This window comes from Notolabrus celidotus, chromosome 9 (assembly GCF_009762535.1).
Source record: "Notolabrus celidotus isolate fNotCel1 chromosome 9, fNotCel1.pri, whole genome shotgun sequence".
NCBI lineage: Eukaryota > Metazoa > Chordata > Actinopteri > Labriformes > Labridae > Notolabrus > Notolabrus celidotus.
The window spans coordinates 22,660,865-22,670,857 of NC_048280.1; the positions used below are offsets into that span (position 1 = coordinate 22,660,865).

Genomic DNA, 9,993 nt, shown 5'->3' on the forward strand with positions numbered 1-9,993 from the left:
AACGTGCTACCTTGCAAAATATTTCCGTGATTGGTGTAGAAACGGCGGAAGTGAGCGCTGATTGGCTTACTTGTCTTTGTGCGTCGTGACGTTTTTCAGCAAGATAGGTTGCATGGGCAGACGCTGAAACCCTTGAGTGAGTTTCCGTGATGGTTACTGTAGTTCTATTTCCGACAGTTTAAAAAGTAAATTCACGATAGGTTTACAATTTTATACAGTCTATGGTTTACACCTGAGACATGTTCTGTTTTACGAAAGAGGATAAGGGCCATTGAAAAAAAAAAAATGAAGGTAAATTATTTTTTTAAAATTAATATTCTGAGAAAAAAGTCAGAATTCTGATTTTAATCTCAGAATTCTGACTTTAATCTCAAAATCTTGACTTTTTTTCTCAGAATAATGATAATAATAAAGAAAAATTTGACCTTTTTTTCCCCAATGGCCCTAATCCTCTTCCGTACTGTTTCATCCCTCAAAATATTTTACAATTCATATGAATTGAAACAGAACTGTCTCGCTATGATACTACTTTCAAAATCTGTGATTTTTGTTGTTAAACATGTTTCACAGGGTGTTAGTTTAACAGCATGATTATTAACGAAAATATGATCTGTGCTTTTGACATTTATTGGGTTATACTGGATTTGGTCTCTATTCACATTACCCTGGTTAATATAAATGGCATTGACTAAACCAATAGAACATCTGTAACTATAATACAAAACAAATCACAACTACTTCCTCTGGACAAAGCTCTCTGGGTGTTTTTAAAAGTAAACTTAAGACTTACCTTTTTAATCTAGCTTTTAATTTGGAGTAACTTATTTTAAGCCCTGAACTGCATTATTATTTTAATTATTATTTAAATCATTATTATTTTAATCATTGCTTTAAAATGTATGTATCTTATTTAATTATTTATTGATCTATATATTTCTTGTAATCATCTGATCTTTTTAACGCTATCTTATTTTAAACTTTTCTTTCCACTATTACTTATTTTATTGATTTTACTGTATTGATTTTATTTGTAAGTATTTTATTTATAATGATGCCTTTTATAATTTTACTATTGCTGTTGTTTTCTGTCTCTCTGTTATTCTGTGAATCACTTTGGGCTGCATCTTTTTATGTATGAAAGGTGCTATATAAATAAAATTGAGATGAGTTGAGTTGAGTTGAGTACTTCAAACTACATCCTAAGATTGTTTATTTTCCCTCTTTTTTTGTGTATAGCTTTTCTGACACATAAAAATGTATTATACATATTATAATTAAGGTGTCACTTTAGTGTGTGTGGACCAAAAATGGCAATCACATTTATTGAGTATAGGCTTTTGGAAGGCACATACAGTTAATAAGTATACTATACTACAGATGAACACGGGTACATATTATGTGCACAAAAATATATAAAAAACAGGTTTCCTATGAAGTTATTCAGTTTCAAGTACTAGCTCAAGAGTGAGATATTCATTTTACAATAAGTGTGTCTTTTTGAAGGTAAAAAATTGGGCATGAAAACAGAAATTGACTTGAAATTAAGAAAGTAGTGATGGCGAACAGAAATTGCTAACCAAAATTGTACTCAGCTTGTGAGCTACTTAAAAATGTTTTACAATATGTATCTCTTCATCATCTCAACACAAATTTAGAGCATCTTACATTGAACTTAAGTACATTGCTTCAGGATATTTTCAAAGTCTATAGTTGTAGTTCAAGTGTTCTGGTATCAGAATGATTCCTTATTTATTTTGTAGACATGGATCATCATAGCTCTGTTTGAAATAAAGCTACATGGATTATCACAACAGTTTGTAATCAGTTCTCACAGTTTCTTAACTGAACCAAGGAAGTGACCCGAGGTGATCGACCTGTGGTAACCTGATCAACTGAAAACAGTGGCAGAGCTGCATCATGTTGTATTGGCTGAAGATTGGTCGACTGGGCAGGAGGATTGGATTTGAGATAATTGATATCCACTGTTTGAGAACCCAGGATGGAAACACCTTTGGCCAAATCCATTTTGTCCAGCCTCAAAGGCATAGAAGAAGCAAACTCATCCTCTCGATATCCAGAAGAAGACATTTTCTTCAGCCAAATATTTGCCTTGGTTCTCCTCTGAGATTTTGCTGACTTGTCCTCGGAGCCGCTCAGAAGCTTCAGTGAGATTTCTGTGCACTCACTTTGCTGCTCGTTAGTTCTTGGTTCAAATTTAGATAATTTGCTGGGTTTCTTGGAGATAGGTTTTGGGGAGTTGCTATCCATAATGACATACTGAGGAAAGATCCAGTGTCGAGGCAAGCAGGATGGATCAAGATTTGGTATGGCTCTGTGATCCTTTTGCCGATAAAATGATCCAGTCACATGGCTAGAAACTGAATGTGTCCTTTCCCCCCCCTTTCCACCAACATCTCTTTTCACTACTGAGCAGGACAAGGGTGGCAGTAACTTGCTTTGAACAGGCTTTGAAAGTAGATGTACCGGCCGTATTTTACTCCTATTCATTTTTGGTGGTGGGCGAGGAGTAAACCCTTTATAGCACTCATCAGTGAGAGGTCTCCTAGGACTTGAGTGCTCTTCAGATTGCTTTGGGGATATGCTTGTTTGGATTGTAGCATGATATTCCTGGTTGGCGCTTTGCTCCTTTTGCATTGAGACTTGGCCAATATCAGCCTCCTGAAAGAAACAGAAATAGATATATAAACGTAGAAATAGTATCACAAAGTATTGTTTTGCATTTGAAGAGAATATATATTTCAAGAGAACCTGCTGCATAGTGGAATTAAGTCTAGGTGTGGTAGCCTTTACAACAGGCACACATCCTTGAGCCCAGTTATCTGAAATTGTCGGCAAAGGCTCTGAGTCTTCTGTTCTAGATGCTTCCTCTGGTCCATCTCCTTCATCTAGGCACAGGACTTGCTGCTCTATAATCTGTGTGAGGTAGGTCTTAGCCCAAAGTGCAGAGAAAGGTGCCAGCTTAAAAGCAAAAACAGCAAACAAGATAGTGTTATACTGTGCATACATGTGTTATGTGTTGCTCAACTGAACAGAATAAAAAGGGAATATGCCTTCTTAATTTTACCTGTCTTTTCAGGTCAACATTGAAACATCCTTCCATGACCTTACTCAGCAGTTCCTCCATGATCTCGCCCACTAAGTCACATGGATCCTCCTGGAACTGGTCTGTCCACTGGGTTTTAGTTAAGCGACCTGGGACACTATCTTTCACTTCCACTTCCACTTCCACTTCCCCATCCTCTGCTGAAGGTGTGGTAACTTGGGCAGATGACCTACGTCCACGCTTGTCAACTTGGATCTTGGCTGCGGAGCGCGGCATCTTGGCAAAGATTCTGGTTGGAACTATGACAAACATATGGTAGATAAATTAAAAGAGCAATTGGACCTGAGTGAGATTGTTCGCTACACCCAGACATAGAACTTTAATATAATCAAGGCAAAATGTATGAATGTGAATTTAGTATGTTTATGTGAGAGAGTTTATGTGGTTAGACATGATAACCCAGAGATTAGGGTCAAAACTGCTAGATTATGGTCAGGTTGAAATTCTGCAAGAGTTGTTTTTTTTATTATTATTTTTTACAAAGAACAGCGTCAGTAACTGTTTACAGTTTGCATTTACTGACCAAGTAGGCTATCATATGGTAAACACTAGCACACTCAAGTGGGCATGAATACATATTACACTGTAATCCAGAACATTATACAAAACTATAATGATCTGGATATTTACAGGAGTCCTATTTACACATTCGTATTAGAGTCTATTTAGTCCTGCTGAAATTTGTTTGGACGTTTTAGTCAGTGTTTGAACTACACCAGCCTTTTACGATTACATGAATAAGATTGTGTCAAATGTCTTTTTTAAAATCTTGAAACAAATGACTGAAAAACACACACTATATATATACACTACCAGTCAAAAGTTTGGACACACCTTCTCATTAAAGGGTTTGTATTTATTTTTAATTATTTGAAAAACTCTAGATTAATACTGAAGACATCCAGACCATGAAAGAACATATATGGAATTATTTAATTCACAAAAAAGTGTTAAACAAACCAGAATATTTTTTAGATTTTAGATTCTGTAAAGTAGCCCCCCTTTTCCTTCATGACAGCTTTCCACACTCTTGGTATTCTCTCAGTCTGCTTCATGAAGTGGTCTCCTGGAATGGTTTCTAATTAACATGAGCCTTGTCAAGAGTTCATTTGTAGAATGACTTGCCTTCTTAATGTGTTTGAGACCATCACTTGTGTTGTTGAGAGGTACGCCCTATTTGACTACTGTTATAATCCATATTAAGGTAAAACCATATTATTTCAATGTTTTGATGTCTTCAGTATTAATCTACCATGTTGAAAATAATCAAGATAAATAAAAACCATTGAATGAGAATGTGTTTCCAAACTTTTGACTGGTAGTGAATAAAGTGTAAGTTACAAGTGAAACACCCGTTTAACCTCGTGTGTCAACTTGAATCTACGAGGTATGTGTAAACCAAGGGACAACTTTACGTGTATTAGTTATCTAAAGTAATAATCCACTGCTTAACTAATAACATATGTCACTTTACATGTATGTCACGTAATATAACCCTGGAAAAGTGAACTTTTCGAATAACAGCTGAAAATGTTTTAAAACCTTACCTCACACTCTCCTTTGTGATCTTTGCTGTACGGTTGCTCAGCAACATAGTACGTAATACGTAGAGGCGACGTAGTACGCAGGAATTACGTAATACGTAGAGGCGACGTTGTCTCTATGGCTGCAGAGGACGCGAAGGTAATCCTGTTGCTACCAAGAGCTCTAAATGTGCTCAAGTCACGTTTCTTCTATCTGTAATGGTCGATAAAACAGCACCAATGGAGGATAAGCCACTTATTTCAATTTGTCACGCAACAGTTACGGTGTCTTAACCTGCGTTGTTTTGATAATAGAGCTTGCTGCTAATTATTTAGAGGTGCTAACCCCATCCGTACCATCAGTACTGCCAGATAACGGTATGTGTTGTTTATAAACTTCACTTTACTTCTTGAACTAGCTAGTGGTGCCTTTTGTTTTCTTATGTAAGCCTGCTTCCAGATCGGCCACAGTCGTTGTGAGAGACGCTGCTGCAAAAAGAAGACGATGTATCACAGAGAGAAGAGCATCCAGATCAAAAACAGCGCCTCGTCGCTGTACAACAACCTGAGCGTGCAGCGCATCGCCCCGCGGCGCCTCACCTATTTCACGGTGGTCCATGCTAACGTGGTGAACATGGTCAGCGCCTCCTGGGACGGCCTCAACTACTCCCACCGTCAGCTGCAGTCCAAGGAGCCGAATGTCGCCACAAGCACATCGCTCATCATGCAGGTGAGGAAACACTACATTGGACTTTTAAGGGTCTGTGTCAAAATCTGATGACTCCTTAACCCTCCTGTTACCCTCAAATTTACTAACATCTTTTAGCATTGAGGTCAATTTGACCCAAGCAATTTTAACCTCCAGAAACTGATTGTTACCCAGGTTTAGATGTCAGGTACTTTATGTTTCTTTGTTGACTACCTAAACAGCCCTTCAAATAAAAAAATATATATAGCATAATCACAATTTAAAGCATTTAGAAGGACTTTCTTTGTAAAACAGAATATCAAACTGCTGCAAGTTTGCCATGCTCTCATCAGCACTGCCTTGTTTCTCTGTTATCAAAACGTATGACACAGGACACATCATTGAATGTCTTTAGAGACATGGTGGCTGGAAATATTATATCTCAATCTAAAGGTTGGTGGTTCGATCCCAGCTCCTGCAAAAGTGTCCTTGGTTATAGTGACAGTGGCGGTTCTAGACACATTCAACCCGGACAAAAGAGACTGAGAAGGGTGAGGACCAGCTGAGAGCAAACTGGCAAAACATCAGTGCATCCCTACATACTAGACATATATACAACTGTGTACTATATCAAAATGCAGACTGACAGCAGCTGTTTGGCTGTTTAAACTCAACATGAGTCCCTTTGCGCTCAAAGCTTATTTTATTGTAAAATATTTGTTTGGTGTGGAGGGGGGGCCACAGGGGGGTCCAGATTCAGTTTTACAGGGGCACTGGCCCCTGTTGGCCCCTCCCCAGAACAGCCACTGTATAGTGACCTCAATATCATCCAAAACAACCAAACAAATGTGTGTAAAGTGTTGATATTTCTTATGTTATGTACAGTTCAAACAGCCTGGGTCAAATTGACTCCAAGGAGCACTGATGCGTAATTTTTTTTACAGGAAATTTGAACATATCAACATTTTAATTTTATGTTTTCCCAGTTGTCCCAATTAAATTAGGAAAAGACATTAAATATGAGGCAAAAAAAATGATGTTTGTCATTAATTTAGAGATGTTAAACATTGAATGGGGTCCAGTTGACCCCAGGGATAATAAGAGGGTTAATACGTGGTTTCCCGTCTGTAGGATACTGATTGAATCTGGCAAGTTATGGTTGTGCTTTGATTTAGAGTCTACTGAACTGGATAAGAGTACAAGACAACAAAAACAACCATAACAACCAAAAAAACTCCACTAAAAGTTCAGAAACTTGCTCCTGCATACTTTGATTTTATCTAGCTGAATCAAACAAGAAACAAATCCTATTTTTTTGTTTTGTTATAGGCTGCATTTTGTGTTCTGCCTTCTCGTGACTTGCTGGTCGTGACCTCCCAGAAAGGCATCCAGGTGCGTGTCTGGTCATTGGCAAACATTGCATGTGGAGGAACCACTGCCACTTCTGCTATGTTTATACTTATAGTATTTTATGATGATTCAAGGTTCCAAAACCTACGTTTTTTTTGTGCAGATATTTTTAAATAACCTTAAAAAATGTATAAATGCGTTTATTTTTCACCCTTCTACTTCTATTTAAATTCATTCTTACAGATGTATGAATCTGATGGCTCCATCATGGTGTACTGGCATGCATTGGATACTCCAGAAACACCTACAGGTAAATATTACACCAAGTTGTTGAAAACTAAGAAAGGCAGATACATGTAGAAACTATTTAATACCACATATGATACAATAAGATATAATGCAGTTTGAGATTATTCAATGAAATACAACTTAAGTGTTCTTGTTCCTGGAAATATGTCAGGGCAGCTGATCCATCCTCATAAAACAAACATAATTAAGATCAAAAGTGGGAGGACCTTATAATCTAATCAAATAAAACATTTCCAGGGCTCTACATCATTTTTAAAATCTAAACTATATCTAGAGGCAATGATGACATCGTACAAACATCAACATTGTATTTCTGCATTGTCAGATTATGAGATACTCTTGGCTTTCTTTGGCTACTTATTTATAGAAATGTAGAGTTGCACACTTGAACACACTTCTATGGGTGAGAGAAAGATACGAGTCTTACAAAATCAAGTGCATTCACAGAACTTTTTTTTGTGTCCCAGCTCAGGCCGTGTTTGCTCGAGGGATATCAGCAGTGTGGCAGAATTATATATGTGTGGGTAAGTAGAGCAACGTGTCTATGTATCTATTCAAAATGCAGAACACGGCTCTACAGTGTACTCTCTCTGTCTCTCTCCAGGTGTTTCATCTGGTTCAATTCTAGTATTTGACGTCCCCAGCAAAGGCAGTAATATCACCTTGTCTGAGGTCCTAGAGGAACACAAGGAGTCCATCACTGATCTGGCTTCGGAGTGCTCAGGCAGTCAGGTAAGACATATGTGTGTCTGTTCATGGATGTATCTGTCCATGTGTTGACAGAGTTCCCATGAATAACAGACTACCTGTGTTAATTCCTACTTATATAATAATTCTTGGAACTGCATCATTATATGATTTACATAATCCCTTCTCCTGTGTTGCTGTCTCCCTCCCTTCAGGAGTGCATAGCTGATCTGGTTAGTGCAGATGATGCTGGGAATCTATGTGTGTGGAAGTCTGGGGAGGAATTTCAGCTACTGAACAAGATCACTGGCTTTGAGTAAGAAGAGGCAAAAAGATGTTGTCTCTATTGTTTGAAAATTAAATTGAGCTATAACAGCAGTTCAATGATGGAAAACATTTACTACAGTCCATCATCATTCACCTTAATCTCCTTTGATTGTTTGACTGCCTTCTTTATCTTATTCAATCTTCATACGTCATTGTATTAACGTTCTTTACCTAATGTTCCTTTCCACTGCCCTTTGTTTCTTCTTTATTACCCCTCCTCGCTCCAATTCATTGTCCATTATCCTGTCTTTTTCCACCATGACACTGATCCTCCATCCTTTCCCCTGCTCTCAGTATGACCTGCTCATCTGTCAAGCTGTGGAAAGGTACAGTGGTTGCAGGCTACGGCACAGGTCAGATCCGCATTTATGAGGCTGTGACCGGAATTCTGCATGCTGAAATTAATGCCCATGCTCGCTGGATATACTCGCTCGATATTGCTCCTTTTTCGGGGCTGGTGAGTCTTAGAAAAGAAAAAAAGAATATTTTTTTTTGGCTAACATTTTATTGTTTTTGTTTCTAACATAACTATCTGCTTTTGTGTTGTAGCTCCTTTCTGCAGCTGAGGACTCTTTGGTCAGGGTGTGGCACCTCACTCTCACCCCAGAGACCAACAGTGTGGAGGTAACTGGTCTTAAAACAGAGCAAAAAACTTTGTTTCATGCAGTCCAAAATTAAGGCACAGCTTTGTTGCAATCACCCTCACATTTGATTTACTCTAACTCACTAACTAACCCTTTGGTTTCTTTTAGGTTGCACATTTGCACAATGAGTGTGTGACAGACACACAAATCTGCGGGGCCAAGTTTTGTGATGGCGATGGTTATGCTTTTGCAGTGACAGGCTATGACCTGAGTGAGATTATTCGCTACACACAGACATAGGACTTTAATCCAATCATAGCAAAATGTATGAATGTGAATTTGGTATGTCAGAGTTTATGTGGAAAGACATGAAAACCCAGAGATTATGGTCAAAACTGCTAGATTATGGTCAGGTTGAAATACAAGTGTTGTTTTTTAAATAGAAGTCTTTTGAAATAAGCATTATTTAACAGTACTTCTGTATCTACATCTACAAAGAAATTAATATTTAAGTTTTACGTGTATGTAATGTAATAAAATATTCTATTATTCTTGTTGGTATTCAGGTTGTTTTTTTTCTCTGAGAAAGCTGGGGTGTTTCTTTCTTGCACTTAAAAAATGAACCACTAGATGGAGCTATGTGTTAATAATTTTTGGTCAGGGAGGTGATAGTGTAGTTCACTAAAGAGCAAGGTTTAAGTTGCCTAAAGGGTTATGAACTGCTAACAGGTTACTTGAGAAACTCCACATTGTGATTTGATTCTACCTCAGAACACATAAGTCATGTCAAAAAGTAAGCATGCACATCAAGCAGGAGGTCATACACACTTTTGAAGAACAGTTCTGAGGTTGCCTCTTGTGTGCACCAACTCTTTTCTTTTTGCCTTATCAATAGTCTTGTGAAAAACTTGAGCAATTAACTAAAATTATTATTATTATTATTATTTTATTTTTATTTTTTTCTAGTGTTGTATTTCTTCCAACTTTTTCTTAAATACTTCAAATGTTTTTGGTACCTTTGCATTTTTTTATACTTCTGATTTGTATATTTTTAAATGTATATTTGTTTTAATTTACAGCCATTTAAAGTTGACAGATAGATTAATCCAGTTTAGTAAGAGTTTAAACAAAAAGGGCCATGGTCTGTTTTGCTAGAAACTGTAAGCTGTAAGGTCACAAGTTTCCTTTGGTTCACAACAGGTAACCAGGTATCCCTGAAATTCCATTTCCCTTATCACTATAAGATAAGAAGAATCAGGTCAGCGAGGAATTGTGTGCTGTTTTTCAGCCAGTTTGGGGCTAAGCGTGTATTAAATCCCAGAGTTCTTTGCTGGTTTGCAGTCAACACTGGTCACATAACATCATCTGACAAGACTGTTGTGAGCCCACACACATGGCAGG

At 37.5% G+C, this 9,993-nt stretch overlaps 2 protein-coding genes across 3 annotated transcripts; one reads left to right on the forward strand and one right to left on the reverse strand.

Annotated features, from left to right (window-relative positions):
- Positions 1 to 1,286: 1,286 nt before the first annotated feature.
- Positions 1,287 to 4,790, reverse strand: LOC117819383. The gene is made up of 4 exons (XM_034692700.1): positions 4,672 to 4,790; positions 3,086 to 3,363; positions 2,770 to 2,979; positions 1,287 to 2,679 (listed from the first exon to the last, which is right to left on the reverse strand). The coding sequence occupies exons 2-4, from the start codon at positions 3,338 to 3,340 to the stop codon at positions 1,822 to 1,824; spliced, it is 1,323 nt and encodes a 440-aa protein (XP_034548591.1). The 5' UTR covers positions 3,341 to 3,363; positions 4,672 to 4,790; the 3' UTR covers positions 1,287 to 1,821.
- Positions 4,745 to 9,146, forward strand: wdr54 (WD repeat domain 54). 2 transcript variants are annotated; one of them, XM_034692701.1, is made up of 11 exons: positions 4,745 to 4,807; positions 4,963 to 5,025; positions 5,108 to 5,377; positions 6,665 to 6,727; positions 6,929 to 6,995; positions 7,462 to 7,518; positions 7,599 to 7,726; positions 7,897 to 7,997; positions 8,303 to 8,465; positions 8,558 to 8,632; positions 8,761 to 9,146. In XM_034692701.1, exons 3-11 carry the CDS (start codon positions 5,153 to 5,155, stop codon positions 8,890 to 8,892), a joined length of 1,011 nt encoding a protein of 336 aa, XP_034548592.1. In that variant the 5' UTR covers positions 4,745 to 4,807; positions 4,963 to 5,025; positions 5,108 to 5,152; the 3' UTR covers positions 8,893 to 9,146. The 2 variants fall into 2 exon arrangements, with proteins under 2 accessions (XP_034548592.1, XP_034548593.1); XM_034692702.1 differs by lacking the exons at positions 4,745 to 4,807; positions 4,963 to 5,025 and having other exon boundaries at positions 5,097 to 5,377.
- Positions 9,147 to 9,993: the final 847 nt, after the last annotated feature.

Excerpts from the sequence above, each read along its gene's own strand:
- LOC117819383 (XM_034692700.1), bottom strand. The coding sequence starts at position 3,340 with ATGCCGCGCTCCGCAGCCAAGATCCAAGTTGACAAGCGTGGACGTAGG. Across the intron at positions 2,980-3,085 it reads ATGTTGACCTGAAAAGACAG|CTGGCACCTTTCTCTGCACT; the intron begins GTAAAATTAAGA and ends TTTGCTTTTAAG. Across the intron at positions 2,680-2,769 it reads TTAATTCCACTATGCAGCAG|GAGGCTGATATTGGCCAAGT; the intron begins GTTCTCTTGAAA and ends TGTTTCTTTCAG.
- wdr54 (XM_034692701.1), top strand. The coding sequence starts at position 5,153 with ATGTATCACAGAGAGAAGAGCATCCAGATCAAAAACAGCGCCTCGTCG. Across the intron at positions 7,519-7,598 it reads GCAGAATTATATATGTGTGG|GTGTTTCATCTGGTTCAATT; the intron begins GTAAGTAGAGCA and ends GTCTCTCTCCAG. Across the intron at positions 8,633-8,760 it reads CAGAGACCAACAGTGTGGAG|GTTGCACATTTGCACAATGA; the intron begins GTAACTGGTCTT and ends GGTTTCTTTTAG.